Genomic DNA, 23,999 nt, shown 5'->3' with positions numbered 1-23,999 from the left:
AATCAGCAATCCCCTTCATATGCCATAGATGCAAACACTCTAGACTTATCAGAAAATTCAGATTATGTTTGTTTCATAAACCATGAGGCAATTTAACATAATAGAAATAGTATTAGATTTGGATTAGAGGGTTTTGGATTAAATCCTGCTGTGCCATTCATTATCTGAGTGAGCCTGATCAAGACATTTAACTTCTCTGGTCCTCTGTTACTTTATTAGACTAAGTTTAACCTCTCAAGTCCCTTCCTAGCTTTCACTCTGTGTTATTGAAGTTAAAAATCAGTTAAATTTTATGAACAGTATTCAAGGGTATGACAAGAGAAAAGAAGACACCAGTAGAAGCAGTGTTCTTTCTTTTATATAAAGACTTACTTCTGAGAGTTAGTGATGACTACCTCCTTTAACATCCCCTTCTGTCTCGTCTTTGCCTTCTTCCCCTATTCTGGGGTTCCCTCCTCCAAAATAATAGATGAGTCAGGGAGCATTCCTCAAAAGCCACCCCAGGGGCTACTTAAATCTACAGTTTTTCCACCCAAAGTATCTCTTAAAAGATATCTACTAAGGCAAAGACAGGTTGCTACCCACATCAATAAAGTGCTCCTGCCAACAATTTCACAATTTCTTTACATTTGAAATGTTGAACATGGTAGCATGTCCATGCACTTGGTAAATATTTGAGGAATTATAAAATGTGAGAAGGACATGTTGAACACAGGGGAAGGAGTTATTTCTTGAACTCAGATACTTTCTACCTGCAATTTCCTCAAAACATCATTTATTTCAGAACTAGTAAGTGAATAAAATATCGTGATCCTTGTTGATGTTACTGAATCATTTCAGTCACATATGACTCTGAACCCATTTGTGGTTTTCTTGACAGAGTTACTAAAGTTGTTTGCTATTTCCTTCTCTATCTCATTTTACAGATGAAGAAACTGAGGCAAACAGAGTGAAGTGACATGCCCAAGTTCACACAGCTAATAATCTGAGGCCAGATTTGAACTTAGAAAGAGAAGTCTTCCTGACTTAAGGCTCCTTGTCACTCTATCCATTGCTCTACCCAGCTGCCCCAGTGGGCCTATGACCACTTTAATTCTATAAGTAGATATAGGTATTAATATATGTATATGAGAAGATTTCTAAATTAAATATTACATCTGGAGTAAACAATATGACATTTTGATGGTTATCCATTTTCCTTGTTCCCTGAAATAAAATCATTGAATTGGTTAATTTTTTTTAAAATAGAAGTTCTCCCATTAGCTGGTGATAACATGTTGAAAATGAGACAAGGTGCCCATCAGCAAGAGATAGAAAGAGAAATTCCATTTAAAATTACTGTAGACAAAATAACATAGTTGGGGATCTACCTGCCAAGACAAACCCAAGAACCATATGAGCACAATTACAAAACACTTCTCACACAAATAAAGTCAAATCTAAACAATTGCAAAAATGTCAATTGTTCATGACTGGGCCAAGCTAATATAATAAAAGTTACAATTCTGTCTAAATCGTTCTACTTGTTCAGTCCCATACCAATCAAACTACCAAAGCCTTATTTTGTAGAACTAGAAAAAATAATAACAACATTCATCTGGAAGAACAAAAGAAATTCATGAAAAAAAAAATACAAAGGATGGTGGCTTAGTAGTACCAAACCTAAAACTATATTATAAAGCAGCAGCCATCAAAACTATTTGGTACTGGCTAAGAAATAGTGTGATGGATCAGTGAAATAGACGCACAACACAATATAATCGAGGCCTATTATAATCTAGCATTTGATAAAACCCCAAACTCCAACTTCTGGAATAAGAACTCACTATTTAACAAAAATTGCTGGGAAAACTGGAAAATAATATATCAGAAACTCGGCATAGACCTACATCTCATACCCCATATCAAAATAAGATAAAAATGGATACATGATTTGGACATAAAAGATGATACCATAAACAAATTAAGAAAACAAGGGATAATTTACCTATCAAATCTTTGGAGAAGGAAGGAATTTATGACTAGAGAAGAACTAAAGAACATTATGAAAAGTAAAATGGACAACTTTGATTATATTAAATTACAAAGGTTTGCACAAACAAAACCAACAGGAACAAAATTTAAAAGTAAGTACAAAGCTGGGGGAAAAAAATCTTTACAGCCAGTGTTTCTGATAAAGGTCTCATTTCTAAAGTGTATAAAAAACTGTGTCAAGTTTGTAAGAATACAAGTCATTCCCCAATTGATAAATGGTCAAAGTATATGAACAGACAATTTTCAGATGACAAAATTAAAGTCATCTATAGTCATATGAAAAAAATGCTCTAAGTCACTATTGATTAGAGAAATGCAAATTAAAACAACTCAGTGGTACCACCTCACACCTCTCAGATTGGCCAAAATGGAATTTAGATGATTTCATCTGGAGAAGGGATATTCTGCAAAGAATGGTAGCTAACCGTTTGCTACCCACTGATGACAGAAAGAAAGAAAATGGACTTAAAGTGAAATCTACAGGATTAATTGGAAGGGAAGAGAGAAGCACATTTATATCATCCTATACACATACATAGTGCCAGGCACTGTGCTAAGCACTTTTTATTAATATCATTTCATTTGATTTTTATATCATCCTATACACATACATAGTGCCAGGCACTGTGCTAAGCACTTTTTATTAATATCATTTCATTTGATTCTCACAACACCCCTGGGGAGTAGGTGCTATTATTATCTCTCATTTAACAGTTAAGGAAACTGAGTCAGTCTGAGGTTAAGTGAGTTATTCAAAGTCATTCAACTAATGAGTGTGGTTTGGAATTCATATCTTTATGATTACAGAACCAGTGCTCTACCCACTCTGCATCACCAACTGGGAGAATTACCTGACATTAAAATTTGTTAAACACTGGAAGGGATTTGTTAAACCAGGAATAGATCGGCAGGCAGGCGACAAGCATTTATTAAGTATTTCCAGACATTTGCCAAGAACTAGGAATGTAGATATAAACAGAAAGAAAGACCATGAAACATGAACTGACTGTGCCAGAAATGGAAGCCCCTGGCAGAGGGTCACCCGTGGAAGAAGGGGACCTGAATTCAGGAGGATGTTCCTCAGTGAAAATGGTCCAGTAGCTGAGAGAAGTCCCAGGGTGCAGAAAGCAGGATAATAACGAAAGGTCCTCTTCTACACATCTTCACACTGAAGTAGGTTCTTTTCTACTTGAGGTTTACCTAGTGCTCAGGGCGGCTTGTATAAATAAGCTTCTTAAAGGTTCATATACATCTGGGAACCAGATTTTCTCCAGTGCCTAAATCAGTCCCACTACTTAAGTTAGGAAGGAGTTTCTGAATATACCTAAACCTCATACTAGCAGGCCCACACTTAATCAGTGGGGGACTTCAGACTTGGAAGAGACCCCAGCAGCAGTCCTGTCCACCTCCCACTTGACCAAGAATTCCCTACAAAATATTCTGGTATCCAGAATGTTTATGGCTATCCAGTCTGCTTAAGAACAGTCCCCAGAGAATCAGTGTGCTTCCTAGAGTACCTCATTTAATGAAAAGAAGGACTTAAGTGCTAGGATGAGTAGGGCTCATTTTAATAACCACAATCATATAAAACTTCTCAGAGAAAGGGCACAATCCCTCCGATTTAATCAATCTCTGTCTTTCCCCACCTTTTATTCTGACTACTTGTATACATGTCTCATTCCCAATAGATTATAAACTCCCAGAGGAGCAAGACTGTGTTATGTTTCATCTTTGTATATCTGGCCCATAGTATAGAGTAGTTACTTAATGAAATATTTATTTAATAGATTGTAAGATATAGTTTACAAACTCAGAAATAAATTTGGCTGGAGAGATGTTGGACCGAGAAGCACATATTAATCTGGGAAAATGCCTGGTGCTAGGGATGCAACAAAAATATAGCAGTCTCTGTCCTCAGGGAGCTTACATTCCATTGGAAGAGGCAATGTGTGCATCTATAAATGCATACATATATATGAATATATACCCTTATTTGTATGCACATGTGTATGTATATAGAGATATGTATAAATATATATACTTGCGGGCATATACACTTACATATGTGTTTAATTGATGCAAATTAAATAACTTGATTAGGTGTGGAGACACTGATTAAGAAGAACAATACAAAACAAAATAGGATTGTATGGTTGTGTGGTTGTATAATAAAGATCAAAGGTCATATGATTGTATAATAAAAATCAAAGGTGCTAAAGCAATGTAGGAAAAGGGAGAAATCACTATAGGCTGGGTTGGGTTAGTGCGATGGGCTTTATGGAGAAGATAAGAACCTGAGTATGAATGTCATAGTTTATATACTCCCAACAAATCTATATAGTAACTGATATGTAATAGTAGTATTATCCCCATTTTACAGATCAAAAAACTAAGGCCCAGATAAAGGTCAAGTGACCAGCTCACAACTTCTTTTTTAAACCTGGTCTTTCTCTGTTGTGACATTCTTGATCCAAAGTGAATTTAGGAACATTTTTGACATGACATATATACTTTGGATTGTCTAAGAACTTTGTAGCATCAAAATGCAGCATTTGTCAGATGAGAGGAACAGAGAATATGACCTCTAAGATCTTTCTGTCATTCTGTTATTCTATGATTTACCATGGACAGTACTTCGCAATACTCAAGCAAGGGCAGAATGAAAGAATTATGTTTTACAATTTTTAGAGCCAACATTTCTGATAAAAACCTCACTTCTAAAATACATAAAGAACTGGGACAAATTTATTAGCATACAAGTCATAGTCCAATTGATAAATGGTCAAAGGACATGAACTGGCAGTTTTCAGATAAAGAAATCAAAGTTTTCTATAGTCATATTAAAAAAATGCTTTAAATCACTATTAATTAGATAAATGCAAATTAAAACAGCTCTGAGCTACTACCTTACATCTATCAGATAGGCTAATATGATCCCCCCAAAAGGTAATTGATACATGTTGGAGAGGATCTAGGAAAATAAGAACATTATTGTTTTGTTGGTGGAGTTGTGAACCATTCTAGAACCCAATTTGGAACTATATTCAAAGGGCTATAAAACTGTGCATACTTTTTGATCCAGCAATACCACTCCTAGATCTGTATCCCCAAGAGAAAAAAAGGAAAAAGGGAAAAGGGAAAAGGACTCACATGCATAAAAATAATTATAGCAGCTCTTAGTAGCAGCAAAGAATTGAAATTGAGGGGATGCCCAACAATTGGGGAATGGCTGAATAAACTGTATATATGAATGTAATGGAATATTATTGTTCTATAAGAAAATGATGAATAGGTAGATTTCAGAAAAACCTGGAAAAATTTACATGATTTGATGCCAAGTGAAATGAGCCAAACCAGGAGAGCATTGTGCACAGTAATAGCAACATTGTGCAATGATCAACTATGAAAGACTTACCTCTTCTCAGTGATCCGAGACAATTCTAAAAGATTCTTGATGGAAAATGCTATCCATTTTCAGAGAGAGAATTATGGACTCTAAATGCAAATCAAAGCATACTATTTTCACTTTTTTGTTGTTTTTTTCTTTCTTATGATTTTTCCCTTTGAATCTGATTTTTCTTTCCCAACATGACTAATATAGAAATATAGTTTTAAGAAAAAGAAGGAAGAATTGTGTTTCAGTGTGTTTGAATGACAATCATAATTTATATAGCAACATAAGGTTTTAAGCCTTAGGGAACCGATGTCAGAGGAAGGATCTGAATCTTATTGATTCATTAGAGTCCAACATTTTTTCTACTACATCATTCCACTACTATTACATTCTACATCTTTGGTACACAATACCAAAGGTTGGACCACCTTTTTTTTCTTTTTAAGTCTTATTATTACTTTGAACATCATTTTGCAAAGTTATCTTGAACCTCTGGAAATCGGTTTCCATGGATTAGTATAGAGAAACCAAAATGGCACCTACTGAATTAATGAAAAAGCACTATTCTTCAGGCTTGTAAATGTCTCTGATGATAGCTTCTTTTTGTCACATTATTGATTTTTAAAAGCTTTGGAATGAACTAATGAGATGTACAGTATGAAAAGCTAAATGAAAGGTTTTAATAATTCATTCAAATGTCAAACTGTCACTAAATCTATAAATGCTTGGAATAACATGAACAAAACATCCAGATATTGAGTGATTTTTTTTCAGTTTTCTTCTGAATTATAAGACATAGAACCCAATCACATGACCATCATGTAATAGCCATCAGAAAATAAAAATAATTTGGAAAGCTAGTTGGAAATTGGCACAAATCCTGTAGGTGGAAAAAGATCAAGGTCAACTGTAGTTTAAGAAAGATTTTTTAAAAGTTCACTAGAAGCATTTTTTTTTCCTCTGGATGATAGATATCTTAGATATTTTTGGTCTCCTTTGTTCCACATTTTAATTTTAGGTGCCTCAGAAAATCAGGTTTACTGGGCTCAGAGCTAGGGGCAGGAGGAGGGAATTCCACAGAGTAAATTTCCAGGCAAGGATTTTCTTTAAGACTTTGATTTTCACAATTTAAAGGATACTACGCTCCCCTCCAGCATTTTTGATTTTTATTATTTTAAAAATTATTTTTATTTGTTGTTGTTCAGTCATTTCTGTCATGTCCAACTCTTCACAACCCCATTTGAGGTTTTCTTGGCAAAGATATTGAAATGATTTGTCATTTCTTTCTCCAGCTCATTTTGCAGATGAGGAAACTATTGTTAAATGACTCAGCCAGTAAGTATCTGAGGCCAATTTTACTCAGGAAATTGAGTCTTCCTGACTCCGGGAAGGTACTCTATCTACTGTACTACCTAGTTGCTCCTTATTATTTATCACATATTAATTAGTCAAATACAAGTAAATGTGACCAAGTCAACTGAAAAAATTTTACTCTCCCATTTCAGATCAGAATGAATGATGATTCAAAAGTGACTAAATGACATTTTCCTTTTTGTGCTTCATCCTTCCCAATTCCTTCTTTTGATACAATTGGTAGGATTATATAATTCCTAGAAACTAAATTTTAGTTATGGCATTTTATTATTTTAAAGAAATATTTATGTTTTTTCCTTTAAAATGTCTCCATCTTTATTATTTAACAGCTGAGGGGTAGGTTTTCAAAATAAGGAAAAAGTTATATTGTTGAGGATTTTTTCCACTTTGGGTCCTTAGCCCATCAAAAACTCTGATGTTTCATAAACAGAATATGAATTTTAGAAGTCAAAGCCATATTAGTTTATGTTACTTAAACATGTAAGCCCACAGCTATGATAAGAAAGTATACCCAGAGTAATACTACATAGAGAAAAATATGATCCATGCATATTAATGATATTGCAAAGCTTGCATCTGGGATCCACTAGAAATGAATGAGTCAGACTTGGCTTCCATGGTAAGTTTTATTTTTATAGTAGATATGTTATAATACAAAATAATCTGCTTAAAGGCTAAACTTGTAAATATTTGCTTAATCTGATTCATTAATTAAACATGTGAAAGTGCTTAACTAGGATAAAACTAGGGACTTGGTATCCATTTTGTTTTTTCAGAATGAAAGTGCCCTTGTGAAAGAAAAAGAGCTGTCAATCGAACTTGCAAACATCAGGGATGAAGTTGGTAAGTAGGGCATTGAAAATAAGTAGTGTAAAGAATGTCCATTCCTTAATGCCTATGAATGTGTAACAAAGTAATTATGCCTTGTAATAAGCTACTATGGAAAAAATACTGCCTAGACAAAATAAAACCCATTTCCGAGCCCAGGGGCGGACTTCCGTGGCCTGGCAGGGAACCATCATTTTTACTTCTCCACAGTTACAGCAGCAGGTTCTTCACAGGACACAGAGGAGCTAATCAAGCATTTATTTTGCTCTTCACAGATGGCGATAGCTATCAGTCAGTATGGGCTGGGGTAGCCTCATGTCTCCATCTAGACCCAAATTGAACTCAGGGTTTGGGTCACACATCGTTTGAAAAGAAGCAAGGAGTCCCAAGAGCTGTATGGTGAACAGTAATATATATTCTCTCTAGGCTGCATGTAGCTCCATGACCTTGCTGTATATCCTTTCATAAAATACCACACTGTGATGGAAAGCAAGGTCAAAAAAAAAAATAAACTTAGTTGGATTAAAATATGAGGCTCATTAAAATTCATGATCCCAGGCTAATAAGATGCTAAAGGAATATTTAGATCTCTGAATTCCACCTTTTTTGGAGGGGAGGGGGCCCTTAAGATCTGCATTTTCCTTCACGCAGATAACTCTCAGTAGGGGAACTCCTTCCACCAATGCTGGTTGGAAACTGACTTGCAATTTAATGTCTTAAGAGTTGTTTGGAGAAGCAAGGAACTCATTGATTTGTGCAGGGTCCACACAGCCATTGTGTGTGTAAGAGACCCAGTTTGACCAGGTTTCCCTGCCTTTCTATCGATTCCTGCTTCCCCTCACTACTTAAGAGTAATTACTTTATAGAAATAATCTATCTTGGAAATAGTATGTCTTCAGGCACTGGCAATAAGGGAAGGAAAGGAACTTTTACAGCCCTCAACACTTTAAACCAATGTACCTTAATAAACTAGGGTTTTGTTTTTTTTTTCCATTATACACATGAGGTAACTGAAGCCCTAAGATGTAAATTGGCTTGCAAAGGACCTAACAGTAACTAACAGATGGATACAGCGAATTCTTGATAACTGACAGGACAGCTGCCTGATGGGGAACTGTCTGCAGTGAATTGTAAAATTTAGGTCTGTTTACTCTCCGGCTTAATATTCTTCCAGACCCTCCTTTTCTATATAAAGAGAGCATTGTTTGGGAAGTATTTAGTACTAGAAGTGGTCAACAATGTTAGAAATAAAAGAGATCAAGGAGGATGGAGGCTGAAAAATGGCCAGTGCAGCCATGATTAGAAGGGCAGTGTGGTTGTTGCTGTTGTGGTTGGTTATTGTTTGCCCTTTATTCTGGGAGAGGAGCATGCAAGTGAGGGGCAGATGAGTTGGATTTAAGTGAGGGAGGCCAGGCAAGAGCACCTGGCTCACCTTCCCCTCCAGGGCCACCTGGGTCCAGTGGTCAGATACAGATCAGGACGACTGCAGATGGCCCTGGAGGCAGTGGGAGACCGTGGCCTTTCTAAGCTAAGGTCTTAACAGAGACCATAGAGAAAGCATTTTCAGTAGAGAAATGTCATTAGCAACCAGGTTATAAATTAAAGCAGGTCCAAAGGAGGGCAACAAAATGGCCAGGACTTTGCGTTCCTGTCATTAGGGTTGGTGGGAAGGAATTGACCGGGTTTAAGCTGGAGAAAACTCGGGTTATGGCCAAAAGGGGAATGGGCCACCCCAGAGGTGCTGGGGCTCAGAAAACAGCCTGGATGACTGCTTGTTGGGCATGTCAGAGCAGAGGTTCCTTTAGGACACAGGTTGGACTTGATTGCTATGGAGGTCCCTTCTAACACCCAACTTCTTGACCTCTGTGATCCTGGAGACCATGACTAGTGAGAAAGCAAAAGGATCTTGTAGAGACAGATTTTTGTCAAGTTTTACAATAAAATGGAGGAAAGACAATAATCTGGCATTAGGAGGGAGGAGAGAAAAGGGAGGGAAAGTTTGGAACAGAAATTACAAAGAGTGAAGGGTGGGGGGGACATAAGTAGAATAATTGATGAGTAGCAGTGAGGACCTAGCCAAAGTTATAAAACATAAATTTGTAAAGGATAAGGTTAGACGATTTTTGTGATTTTTCTTCATTAAAGTTCAAAATTCCTAGGAGGGAGGAGAAAAATAATTGGAAAAATGAGATTAACTTGGGAATGATGATTTCCAGGTTAGTTGTAACAAAAGGTCACAACAGGGAAGGAGAAGGGAGAAAAGGATTCTGGGGTAGCCATTAATGAATATTGATGATATTCCATGAGGTCAAGTCTGGATCAGGAGGCAAGTATAGCCAAAAGGAGGAAGATAGATTAAGGGAACAAACAGGGTTGCATCAAGTAACCATAAATTGTCAACAGGTGGCGGATATTGTGAAAGAGGGAGAAGGATGGATGGAAGGATAAGCGGGTTGTGGTCAGAAAGTAGAATTTCAAACTCTTTACAAGTCTTTGAGGTGACATAATTTTAAGATAGTAATGTCTAATGTGTGACCATGCTGGTGTATGGATGAAGCAGAGGCAAAGGAGGAAATTGAGGAGGTGGAAGAACTGAGAAATCAGGTTTTTAGAGGAGTGATCATTGTGAATGTTGAGGTCCCTAAGAATAATACAGGAGACAGGGATATAAACCAGCTACTGGATTCATTGAGAAAACTGCAATGATCTCCAAATGAGTGGATAATAGTAATAAGGAAGGGGAGAGGGTGACAACACAAGTTGTATGAACTTCAAAAGTAATTGAGAGAAAGTGGTAGGATAGTCTAGAAGCAGTGAGAGCGAGTCAAAAAAGTCCATTCCTAGCCTGGCCCTGGGAGTTGAGAGGATCTGGAAAAAGGTGTGGCTTCTGTTGGAAAGGACTTTAAGCTTCTCAGGGGAGAGAGAGCCAGGCTTCTGCAGTCACGAGGCAGTAATGGTGGTTGTGTCTGCTGGGGTAGCATGTCTCCTCAGGGGGCAACAAAACTAAGATCTCTAGGGCCTTTTGGGTGGTGAATCTCTCTTTATGGTGCATTTAAAACTGATTTCTAAGTATAGTTTTTCTTCCTTAAATTTTTTTTTCTTTAGTGTGATTTATCACTTCTTTGGTTATTGAAAAAGGCCACTAGCTGTCTCTTCTCTCCAGAGATGGTTCAAATCCTGGGAGAAGCAATTATTCTTGCCCTCAGTTTAGAGCAGTCCTTGGCTCCTCAGATTGTAATCCACATTTCTAGCCTCAGTGTCAGAAACTCCCCGCAGGGAGGCCAGTGTTGTCATCACTTAATAGAATCTTGGTACTGTCAGTCATGGGGATCCTTAGACCTAAAGTGCAGGTTTGACCATTTCTGCCCCCCTTCTCTCTCCATCCACTCCCTTCCCCCCCTCACTCCCCCCGTCTCTGTCTCTGTGTGTGTCTCTTTGTCTGTCTGTTTCTCTCTGTCTCTGTCTCTTCCCCCCCTCCTCCCTCCTTCCTAGCCTCCCAATCTCTTCCTTCCTTCCTCCCCCTCTCTCTCTGTCTCAGTCACTCTAGTACTCTGTCTCACATTCCCTTCCTTCTATTCAGTAAATCCCAGTGGGTCTCTGTCACTCAAAGTCCTTCCAAATGTGGCTCCCTCTAATCTGTTTACAACTTATCCCTCCCTCTCCCCCAACCCTCCTTTGATTCTCAGACCTAGTGATTCTGGTCTCCTCACTGTTTCTCTTATGAGACATTACACACCAGATTCTGCCTTTTCCCTAGTGAGCCTGAATACCTGGAATTTTCTCCTTCTTGTCTTGTCTCTCTGGAGCTGCAGGGAGCATCCCCTGTTTGTCCAGACTGGCGGTGTAGCACCCACGTATGACTTAGTGCGTGAGTCCTGCGGAGGTGTTGGAAGCAAGTGGGGTTAAGGGGTCACATCTCTAGTAAATGCCAGAGGATTTGTCAGTCACATTGGGATCCCTGACTCTGGGCCCTGCACCACCCAAGTGCTCTGGGTTTTATATATTGCATTTTGTTTGCATTCCCCACACAATGTACCTACTCTGGAGGTTGTTAACAAATGCCCCTCGCATCTGCTCTAATTCAAAGGCAGTGGATTGGATCTTCCACCCTCATAAATAAATTGATCTCAGGGCAGCTAGGAAGCTCAGTACATGGAGCACTAGCCCTGAAGTTAGGAGAACTCAAATCAGGCCTCAGACACTTGACACTCCCTGTCTGTGTGACCCTAGGCAAGTCACTTAACCCCAATTGCCTCAGCAATGAATGAATGAATGAATGGGTCCCTTAGAGAGACATAAATACCATCACCGGGCTCACTTCTCCGAAAGGTGACTCTTCACCAAGTGAGCTGGGCCACAGCAAGCACAGACCAGCTCCATCTCAGCGCGTCTCAGTACCAGAATAAATGGAGCGTGGGGTCCTCCACATTCTCCCCGGCCTTATGCAGCTCCCTGTATGTGGTGGACCACAGCCTTAGCCCAGCCAGGGATGCCCTCAGCTGGAGCTCTTCCCCCTTCCCGAGGCGGTGGGTGAAGTGATCAGCTCAGATTCACACACTTAGCACTGAGTGTTTGAGGGTCTGATTTCAGATCCTCCTGACTCTGAGACTGGCACTCTGTGCCTCCTCGTCCCCCCTTTCCCTCCCACAAAAACATTCCTAGAGGTAAAATAGAGATCTAACAAAAATGAATTAGGTGCCTACCATGTGTAAAACTCTATAGCAGGTCCTAGAGATAGCCAGAAATAGCTCTCCGGCTACATCCATGTCTTGGCTTCCTTCAAATCCCAGCCCAAATCCCAGTTTCTGTAAAAAGCTTTTCCCATACCCATCTATCGATTATCTACAATTTATCCTGTACCTATTTTATTTGTAATTAATTGTTTTCATGTTGTCCCCCTCATTAGACTGTGAGCCCCTTGAGAGCAGATTATCTTTTGCCTTTTTTGGTATTCCCCAGGGCTTATCACAGTACTGGGAATATGTTAGGAATTTAATATTCATTCACTATCTTCACAAACTCAACTGTGCTCAAGCAGCCTGGTTCATTTGCTACCTTGCATTCTTGACTTTATACAAGCTTCTTCCTATGCCTCCTTACATCTGCTTCTTAGAAACCCCTCTTTCCATCAAACCTCAGCTCATGTGCCTCACTCAAGAGGGTTTTCCTGATTCTAGTCATTACCACCCACCCCTCACTGAAACAATTTTGTATTTATTGTCTCATACCTTTACTAGAAAGTAAACTCCTTGAGGGATGGGACTGCCTCACCTTTGTTTTGGAATCCTCAATGCCTGGTGTTGATTGATACAAAGTTCTGTAGAACTTTGTTGAAAATTAGAAATGAGAGAACATGATAAGCAAGTGGAATCAAGGAAGGCATCACAGAGAAGGAGGCACCTGAGCTAATCTTGAGGGGACATAAGGATTCTGAAAAGCAGAGATGAAGGGGGGTTATGGTGTGATGGCAATAAAAGAGATCCATCTCTGCAGTCCATCCCTCTGCTCCTAAAGCACAGGTCTGATCATTCCAGGGACGAGAGAAGAGATGGCAAGGCAAATTTGGAAAACAGCTTATATACTCCAGTTTGGCTGAAAAAGTAGTTTGAAGCTTAACCGTAGAGGGTCTATAAATCCTGGCTAAAGTAATCTCTTTTTTATTTTTAGAGGCATTAGGGAATGCCAGTGAATTTCTGAGCAAGGAAGTAACATAATGAGACTTCTGCTTTGTGAAGGAAGGATTGGAAGGGGAGATACTTTAGGCAAAGAATTCAGTTAGGAAACTAACCATAACTAACAACAGGCACCAAAGAATGATAGCCAGCACTATTGTTTTGGACTATCAAATAAGAGAAAAGGACAAATCTAAGAGGTGTTACAAGGATAGATGCAAGAGGTTGTAAATAACAGGTTTCAGGACTGAATGATGGTGTGACTGCGAGGATAACAGCATTATTCAGAGCAGTAAAAAAGCTTTAGGTCATATTTTTTAAAAAAGGTAAGTTCAGCTTTGGACACTAGCAGGATGTCCAAGTGCAGATGTGTATCAGGCAGGTGGAGATGCAGACCTAGAGCTGAGGAAAGGGATTGGGGTTAGAGATATAGGTGGGAGTTGTTTGTGTACAGATGATCATTGGAGCTTTGGAAGCATGTGAGATTACTGAAAGAGAGGAGAGAGAGAAGAGAGTCCAGGAGAGAATCCTGAAGGTAAGGAAGAAAAGGCTAACCCAACAAGAGAAAAGGGATTAGATCTATGATTGAACTCAAAGGTGGCAGCATTAAAGGAGCTCAAGAGGAGGGATTGGTCAAGTCAATAAGCATTTATTAATTTATTTGTTGTTAATTATTGTTATTACGTGCTAAAATGTACCAGTCACTTGTTTAGTATGTGGGGGAGAGAAAAAAAGAGGGGGGAGAATGAAGGAAGGAAGAAGGAAGGGAGGGACGGAGGGAGGAAATTGGGAAGGAGAAAGGGAGAAAAGAAGGGAAGGAGAAGGAGGGAGGAAGGAAGGGAAAGAGAGAAGAAAAAATGAAGGAAGGAGGGAATAAGAAAAAGAGGGAGGGAAGGAAGGAAAAAGAAAGAGAGGAAGAGAGAGGAGGGCAGGAGGGAGGAAGGAAGGAAAGAGTTAATATTTTAATGGGAAAGAAAAATTATTAAATTTAGTAGTAAAAATATCATGAAAAACTCTTGAGAGATCTGTTTCAGAAGCAAAGGTGGAAGATTGTGCAGTAAGATAATAGAAGTAGTAAATGTAGGCTACTCTTTCTGGGAGCTCAATTATAAAATAGGAAAAAAAATGTAAGGCAGCTTGAACAGATAGTGGAGTAAAAAGGATTGTTGTTGGTTTTAAGGATAGAAGATATATAAACATATTTGTAAAGACATGTGGGAAAGAAACAATAGAGATCATTAAGATAATAGAGAATGAGAAAATGATCAATAAAGAAAACTCTCTAAGGAGACAGGATGGATCAAAGGTACAAGAAGAGAAATTAGCTTTGACATGAAGAAGGCCTGCCTTATCCTCTGGGACCAGAGCAAAGGAGAGGATTGATGAAGGCGTTGACAGATGTAGTGGTCAGAGGGAGAGGAGACAAGAGGTGATTTTTCTCATTATATTCTTCCTTTTAGTTTCTTCATCTGTCAAATAACATGGCAGCTTTTGATAATTTCAAAAGTGCCTTCTAGCACTAAGACCATGGCATGAGAATTGAAAAGGTTAATGAGCTGAGAGTTCTTATAGTTTGAGTCATATGAGCTGATTCTTTAAATATCCAAAGATAGAGTTCATCCAAGCCTTTAACTTGAACTCATTGAAGACAAATCAATGCAATCAGACTATCTCCTCATTGATCTGGAGATTACATTCCCAGCTAACAATGTCTATTCTGTCTTTACTAGGCCAAAGATTAGTCCCCAAGGAAGAGAAATAGAACAAAACAAAAAAGAGCTGTATTTCAGCCTTATCACCATTATCTGTTATCCCATCTTCCCCAATTAGTGCTATTTCTTCTTTGATTCTCTTCCTGCCCAAAACATTATTTTTCAAAGCACCTTTCAGTTGTTCTTAGCATCATTACCAGAACTGGCTCATTCTGCGTGTTAGTACTCTGGACAGTTCTTATAGGATCATACTATTCTTTTGTCTTCATCCTCAGTTACTTGAGTTTGTTACCATCTTAAAAATCTGAGTTGGCCAATGAGTTAGTTCTTCTTACCCACATCCATGCCTGCAGAAGGTTCCCTGTTTTCTTCTCCATCAGAACTATTTCTGTTTGTGTCTTCAGAGTTTCATTATTAAGATCTTCCTCTCTTTGGGTCAATTGGATCATACAATTAAGATTTCCCTGAACCCTTTGAAATCCACTCTCCCAAAATCTAGAGTGTGTCAGACCTTGCTAAGCTTTTTTCTTACATATCACAAACTCTTTGATGGAATGATCACTTGCTCTAAGAGTTTCTATCATTTCTACTTTAGTAACTAATTCTTCCTTGCTGAATCCTAATCAGGCACCCTTCCCAAAAAAGTTCCCTTTTTGAGTTCCAAATTCTCTCCTTTCTCCTCTCTGAGAGAGTAAGCGACTTGATACACATGTTCAGTCATACAAAACATATTTCCATTTTAGTCATGTTATGAAAGAAAATACAGACCAGAAAATTAACAATGAAAGACATATGCACATACAGTGAAAAAATAGTGGGCTTCTGGAGATGGATAACATTTTTCATCATGAGTCCTTTGGTGTTGTCTCATTGTATTGCTGAGAATAACTAAGTCACAATTGATCATTATACAATATTGTTTTTTACTGTGTATGATGTTCTCCTCATTCTGCTCACTTCATTTTGCATCACTTCATGCTAAGTCTTTCTAAGTTTTTCTGAAATCATACTGTTTGTCATTTCTTATAGCACAATCATATACCATAATTTGTTCAGTCATTCCCTAACTTTCTGAATTTTAATAGAAAGAAAATATCAGTATTCATATGATTGAAGACCTCATTGCTACTGTGTCATACTTGCATACGTCTTATCTAATTCCTCCTTCTATCCAGCCTGAGATACCATATGTCCCAACAACAGTTTTGTTTTTCTTTCTCTTTCCATTAATCATTACTCAAATATCTTCCATCTTGCTTCCCTGGATTTTCTTTTCTGACTATTATCTCTTAATATAGAATGCTTCTTAGGCTATTATTATTATTCTTTCCACCATTTATCAGCTCTGTCTCCTTGAATAGGTATATCCTTCCAGATATATATACCAAAGCTCACCAAGTCTTAATGTTTATTGTGAGGGCAAATTTCTATTATTTTATTATTTATTATTATATTATTATTATTATTTCCAATTATACAAACATATCTAGAATATAATATATATAGCAAGAAATCATAATTTCTAATTCATCTACCTTGTTTCCCAAGTCCTGGGCATTTGTGTATAGATATTAGAAACCATGAACTTTGTTGCTAGCTTTCTCCTTGGGTATTATCTCCAGTAAATTACTGGTTCTCTTTTCTACTTTTCTTCCTCATATATTGTTATCCTTGTTACTGGACTTATCAGATATTTGTGAGCAATTTTCTCCTTACATTTGATTTTTGAATTCAAAGCATTCTTGATTAGATTTGCAAAACTACAAATCAATCTATTTTTGAGACCTAATTCTACATCATTGGGCAAGATCACATCATTTCTAAATTTTAAGTCATAGTTTGTGAATAATAATGACTCCCATTTATGTAGCATTTAAAAGTTTGCAAAATGTTTTATATGCATTATTTCATTTGATCTTCACAGCCTTATGAGGAACATAAGTATTGACATATTCATTTTGCAAATGAACAATCTGAACTCTCAAAAAATGTTTCATATAATATATCCAATGCAGGAATTGAACTTACATATGCCTGTTTCAAATTTCTATGTTCTTCATTAACCAGAGATCCATCTTTGGGGCCAGCTCTTAACTTACAAAACCTGCTTTTATTTATTAAATTTAATCTGTTAAATTGCCACTAATGTCTCCAAGGGTTTTTTGGGGGGGGTGGGGATACAGGTTGCCCAAGGTTTCATAATTCTTGGCAACATTTTCTAGGTTCCTCTTCCTAGTATAATTTGCTCCCAGGTAAATCAGCAGAAGATAGCAGTGATCATCAAGTTTAAGAATTCTTGGGAAGTTCCCTGCCACACCCTCCATATAGACCTCAGGCAGATGGCAGCCCACTCTGTTGCTTATATCAGCTTGACAGATGCTTGCCTTGGTACCATTCAGTATGGGAAAAAAAAATTGTTATTTTTTGTTCCCCTGATCATTACAAATAACCTTTCTTCTGATGGTACCTGGCATCCATGACTAGTTTTTGCTTATTTGTTTTGTTGCTTATCTTTTGTTTTCCAAGAGGGCCAATGACATCACAGGGTAAAGTCTTGACTCCTAAATGAATTGGATTTAAGGGAGGCAGAGTTGTACAAATTCATCAGCTTTCCTCTCTCTTCCAGAGTCATTGAAATACTAGGTATCCACAGCATTCCTTGAAGTACACGAAACAGCTTTTTCCAGAGATGGTCACAATTCTTCCCTTACTGGAGGAATTTATACTCTAACTTAATTCCAAATATTCAGTGCCTTAGCAGCATCTATTTAAAACCATCAGCAAGCATTATGTGTAGTGGGGATAAACTAGAACCATTCCCAATTATATCAGGGGTGAAACAAGGTTGCCCACTATTGCCATTACTATTCAATATTTTATTAGAAATGTTAGTTTGGCAATAAGAAAAAAGAAAAAGAGGTTAAAGGAATTAGAGTAGGTCATGAGGAAACCAAATTATCACTCTTTGCAGATGATATGATAGTATACTTAGATGGTATACTTAGGTTATTTCACTTTGTCCTCCCATCTTCGGAAGATCTCCCTCTATTATCTCTGGAAGATAGGCGCTCTCTCCTCAGTTGGGGGATGGAGTTTGAATTATCTATACTTAGAGAACCTTAATTTTCTACTCTTTCTCTTAACTAAAAACGACTAAAAATCTACTAGAAACAATTCACAACTTTAGCAGATTTGCAGGATACAAAATAAATCCAAATATTCAGTTCCCCTTCATCTTCTCTTCCTTCTCTGTATCATGTTCTCCTACCCTCCACTGTTCTGACACAGATGAAAATACTTGCTGGCTCCTTTATAATCTTTTTTCTTTTTTTCCCCCCTAAAACACTATGGCTATTTTTCAATTCAAATTCAATAAGTATTTAATGTATTTAAGCACCTACTATATGCCAGGCACAATACTTGATGCTGTGCAAAAGAATAAAATAGAGATCATCTCTGCCTGCAAAATGCTTCATTCTAGTGGGGAGAAACAGCCTATACACAATTAAATCAACACAGTAATTTCTTGGTAGAGGGTCCGGGGAATGAATAACACTAAGAGGAAAAAAAGACATCTCTTTCAAGCAGTATTTTATTTTGCCTCATAATTTGGAAAGCAAAAATGTACTCCTCCCAATTTCACTTCCTCCTTCAGGGTTGAAACCCACTTGTACTTTGCACATACATCAGTGTTAGATGTTTAAGTGTGGGTTTGATGGAGTCAATCACTCAAATTACCCACTCCACTTTAAGTAAATGTCAAGATGGTATAACCAAGTGAGAACTCTTCATTATTAATTATAACACTTTATTAATCATAGGCAAAAGTTTTTGATCAATTTGTTATTGTTGCAGTTGTTTCAGTTGTATTCAACTCCTCATTTGGAGTTTTCTTGGCAAAGATACAGGAATGGTTTGCTATTTCTTTCTCCAGTTTATTTTACAGATGAAGAAACTGAGGGAAATAAAATTAAGTTAATTGCTCAAGGTCACACAGGTAGACAATGTCTGAAGCTGCATTTGAACTCAGTTCCTCCTGACTCTGGACCCCAGAATCTATCCCTTGAGCCACCCTTGATCAATTTATATGTCTCTTAAAAGACATTGGATAAGAGAGCGAGGTGGTACAGGGACCGCTGACCTTCCAATTGTTTCCATTATTTCCCTGAAAGGTAAGCCCCACCTGGGGCAGGCCCTTATCATCTCATCCCATAACCACTGTGATACCCTCTTGGTTGGTCTTCCTGTCCCAAGTCTCTCCCTATTCCAGTTTATCCTACACTTAGCTGTCACACAGTGGTCTTTCTAAAGTCTGACCGTATCACCCTCTGCTCCGTCTCCAGGATCAAATGAAAAATCCTGTTTCTTTTCAAGGCCTTTATCAATTAGTCTCTCCCTCCCTTTCCAGTCTTCTCATACTGAGCCTTTGTCCTAAATCTCAGACAAAGTCCCACCTTCTGCAAGAAGTCCTTCCTAGTCCTCCTTAGTGCTAGTCCCTTACTTCAGTGATTATGGCCAGTTTTTCCCGTGCCTAGTTTCCCATTAGACTGGAAAAAAAGGGATAAGTTAATTTTGTTTTGTTTTGGATTTTTTGCCTTTTATTTATCTCCATCACTTAGGTTGGAGACCAAGCTTGATCTGCTTGGCAGTCACATAACACACATAACAAGCTACTGCCACAAAAAACAACAAAAAAATCTTCTAATGAAATCCAGTCGTTATTTCACTTTGTCCCCCCATCTTCGGAAGATCTCCCTCTATTATCTCTGGAAGACAGGCGCTCTCTCCTCAGTTGGGGGATGGAGTTTGAATTATCTAGTAAAAGAAGCAGACAAGTAGAAACATTCAAGAAAAATCCAATTAAAAAAAATCCAATTAAATGAGAGCCACCTCCTGGTTTTATCTTGTCAATACTTTCTAGATATTTCCCTGGACACTTAGCTCTACACAAGCCTGCTCCCTCATTTAACAGATCAGCTCCAATAACATTTATTGTGATTTTTAATATTTACTAGAATGTTATGGTGGATAGAATCAGCCTCAGCATCATAGAATTTAAATCCTGGGTTCAAATCCTGACTGTTTCTAGCACATAGTGGGTGCTTTACTCTCGACAAATCAACTAACCTTTCAGAGCTCTCAGCCACTCCCTAAGACTATAGCTGTAAAGCAGGGACCTGTTGGTAAAATAAATTTTCTCACCTGTGAGTTCTTTAAACCAATGAAATCACAAGTCCAGCTCCTGCCCTTAATGTTTCACTAAGTTAGATAAGCCATATTTATTCCAAATTGGTGAAGGAGCCTTTTCTCCCAGTAAAGTTCTCTTCCATTACTCCACTGTGAAGGGAACCCTGAGTTTCCAGTAATTAATAATGACAGGTAACTTCCATCAGATTGGAAAGTACACACTCAATGATGAATTCTGAGTCTGTTGTCTTTGGCTAGCTAGTTAAGTTAGCTAAGTTAGGAGAGGCAGAAGAGTAGAAGAAAGAACTTTTGTTCTGGAATCAAATGACCTAGGCTCAAATTCTGCCTCTGCTTTTTGCTAAATTAAGCAAAACACTTAACCAACCTTGGATTCAAATTCCTAAACTGTAAAATGAAGAGACTGAACTAGATATAGATAATCTCTGAGGTTCCATCCAGCTCTCAATCTATTATTTTAACATCATATGAAAGGTCCATTATCAAAAGATCATCACTAAATAATGATTTAATTTTTGGCTGAGTCAAATGAGGTCAACTGGAGCCTGGAAGCACAGACTGCTGGATCTAGAGTAAAAAAACCTGAATTCATATCTGGATCTAGATACTTACTAGCTGGTTGACTCAGGCCAAGTCATTAAATCTAGTCTGCCTCAGTTTCCTCATATGTAAGATGGGCATAATAATAGTACTTACCTCCTAGGATTGTTATGAAGATCAAAGGAGATATTTACAAGTGTTTTCCAAGCCTTACATTGTTATATAAATACTATGATGTTATTAATTTTCTGCTAGGTATCACCAGGGGTCCTCAAACTTTTTAAATAAGGGGCCAGTTCACTGTCCCTCAAACTGTTGGAGGGCCGGACTATAGTAAAAACAAAAACTTTGTTTTGTGGGCCTTTAAATAAAGAAACTTCATAGCCCTGAGTGAGGGGGATAATCGTCCTCAGCTACTGAATCTGGCCCACGGCCATAGTTTGAGGACCCCTGTATCAGACACTATGCCAAGCACTGGGGATACAGAGAAAAGGAGGAGAAAACAACCCCTTTTCTCAAGAAGCTCATAACCTAATGACAGAAACAACATACACAGAATTTTGTGTAAATAAGTTATATATGTACAGCTAGGTGGTGCAGAATCAGGAAGACTCATTTTCCAACCTCACATATTTTAACTAGCAAATTATGTGTGACCCTGGACAAGTCACTGAATCCCGTTTGCCTCAGCTTCTTCATCTGTAAAACGTACTGGGGAAGGAAATTATGAAACACCCCAGTTCCTTTGCTAAAAAAATCCCAAATGGGATCACAAAAAGTCAGACATGATTGAAAAACAACTGAACAACAAAAATATATTTACAGAATTAATTGAAATTGATCACAGAGGGAAATCATTACCATGAAGATGATTGAGGAAAGACTTTTTTACAGAAGGTGGGATTTTAGCTGAGACTTAAGGGCTCAGTTTGAGATTTATATGTATCATAGAATATGCACTAGTTCTCAGAAGACAGTTCAGAGATAGAGATAAAGATTTTTGGAGTCATCTGCCTATATGTTAGAGTTTAAAATGTGTGGCTTAAGATGATTGCCAAGGCAAAGAGTACAAAGTAAAAGAAGGATGAGAACAAATTTGTACTGGGAATTCCCATTAAAGGTTCAAGAAGAGACTGAGGAGCCAGTAAGAGTGACAGAAAGATTATATAGATAGGAGGAGGTCAAGGAGAATGAAGTGTCTCTGAACCAAGGGAGAAGAGAACATCAGTAAGATTTTGTATTCAGTACTCAAACTTTACAAAGATGAAGACAAGGAGGGTGGGGGGGGAACCAAACAAATGGATTTAAAGATGAGGAAGTCCCTTGTGACCTTTCAGAGAGCATTCTCATTGGAATTGTGGGAACAGAAGCCAAATTTCAAAGAATTGAGGAGAGAGTTCTGTGAAAAAGCATAAATGTCAGTGATAGAAGGCTTTTTTTTAACAGGTTTGATAGAGAAGGAGAGCAGAGAGATGGAATGATAGTTGAATGGTCAAAAAAAAAAAAAAAAAAAGGTCAAAGGAAGACTTTTTTAGGATGAGAAAAACCAGCATATGTTTGTAGCCAGGGGGAAAAAAAACTAGTAAAGAGAGATGAGAAGGAATTCTTGCTGAAGCCAAGTCTTATAAAACACGAGAAAGAAATAAATTGTATATTTAAGAAATATAGCCTCAATTGACATAGAAGCTAAAATTATCTACAGTTGAAATATGCCAGTAATTAAAAACTATTCATATTAATTTAGATCTTGCTAAACTGTTTGTAATAAAACAAATAAATATACTTCCCACTTTATATGTTTGACTATCTATTGAGGTCAATAATTTCCTTAAAAAGTAAAATATTTCCTTATAAATATACTTATGGTGCCTAACCTGGCTAGCCATGAGCAAAATAAGCAACATGTATTCTTATAAGACCAATTGTAGGCTCCATCTAGTGAAAGGAAGATTTTTGTATAATTTGGATTATTGCCTACTCACCAAAGTAAGATACTTAAAAAATTCTGGCTCATCTTTGTGACAGTCATTTCTAGTGCCTTCAGGTTTTGACAATCTCCTGTTCATATCCATTATTTTGAGAGGATAAATAAAGCCAGGCATTTAGTCAACTCACAAGCAATTTTTAAATGTGTTTCCTATGTGCCAGGTATGGTGCTAAGTTAGGGATATAAGGAATAGCAAAAAACACTGCCCCTGTCTCAAGGAACCTAAATTCTAGTGGGGAAGAAAACATGCAAACAATAATGTACATACAAGAGATTTACAGAGAAGGTGGATCATCTTGAAGGATGGTGAGGGAGAGGAGATTGAGAAAGCCCATCTCTTGAAGGAGCCTGGGAAAGTCAGGAGAAAGTAAGGAAGGAGTGCATTCCAGATATAGGGGACAGCCAGTGAAAAAGCATGGAATTTGGAGATAGAGTGTCTTAGGTGAAGGACAGCAAGAAGGCAGTTGTTGTTGAATTTTAAAGTTCACCTCCTCTAGGCATATTCTGTAGAGAGAACAATGAACAAGGCAAAGGACTTATTTTTGTTGTTGTTGCTGTAACAAAGACCTAAAACTAATGTGGATATACTTGTGTTATATGAAATATAATACAATATTCTTGCCCTCTAAGACATAATAAAAGGGAAAGATTTAGAGAAAATCATAAAGATTTATATGAACTGATGCTTAGGGGAGTGAACAGAACTAGAACAATTTATATAATAACTATAACAATCAAAAAAGAAAGCAATAGTGAAAGAATTAAGAACTGTGATATTGTACAAACCCCTTATCAAGAAAGAAGTAGTAGGGAAAACTGCCATCTTTCAAATTTAGAAGAAATAATAAGACTTAATAATAGAATACGAAATTCTTCTGTGAAAGGGAAAACTCAGAATGGAATAGAATATAACATAATTGAATAAAAGAGACTCTCAGAATTAGAGGGGAGCTAGTAAACAAGTTAGTCTAATCCTTTACCTGACAAATAAATCCCCTCTTTAAACCTTGCTTGGGTAGGAAAAGTTTGTTGGAATTATGAGGAATATGTTGGTAAATGTTTAACAACCTATTCTCAAAACAAAACCCACTCTGTGGTTTTAAGTTCAACCTGAATTATTTATATTATTTTCATGACTTTCTTAACTCTCAGCAATCAACAGAATAATAATTCAAGCCCTGATTTGTAGCATTTGCTGATTTCTGAGGAATAAAGGCTCACACATAAAATTTAACCATCAGCTCTCACAAATC

At 37.5% G+C, this 23,999-nt stretch overlaps 1 protein-coding gene across 2 annotated transcripts in view; it reads left to right on the top strand.

Moving 5' to 3' along the window:
- Window positions 1-23,999, top strand: part of MTUS2 (microtubule associated scaffold protein 2) — a 620,079-nt gene that overhangs the window by 526,580 nt on the left and 69,500 nt on the right. For both annotated transcript variants that reach the window (XM_031960747.1, XM_003764496.3), the window contains one exon: window positions 7,579-7,645. In XM_031960747.1, the coding sequence (XP_031816607.1) occupies window positions 7,579-7,645 (67 nt within the window). The remainder of the gene's footprint in view (window positions 1-7,578; window positions 7,646-23,999) is intronic.

This window comes from Sarcophilus harrisii, chromosome 3 (assembly GCF_902635505.1).
Source record: "Sarcophilus harrisii chromosome 3, mSarHar1.11, whole genome shotgun sequence".
Classification (NCBI taxonomy): Eukaryota; Metazoa; Chordata; class Mammalia; order Dasyuromorphia; family Dasyuridae; genus Sarcophilus; species Sarcophilus harrisii.
This window is presented reverse-complemented; position numbering and strand designations above follow the sequence as displayed.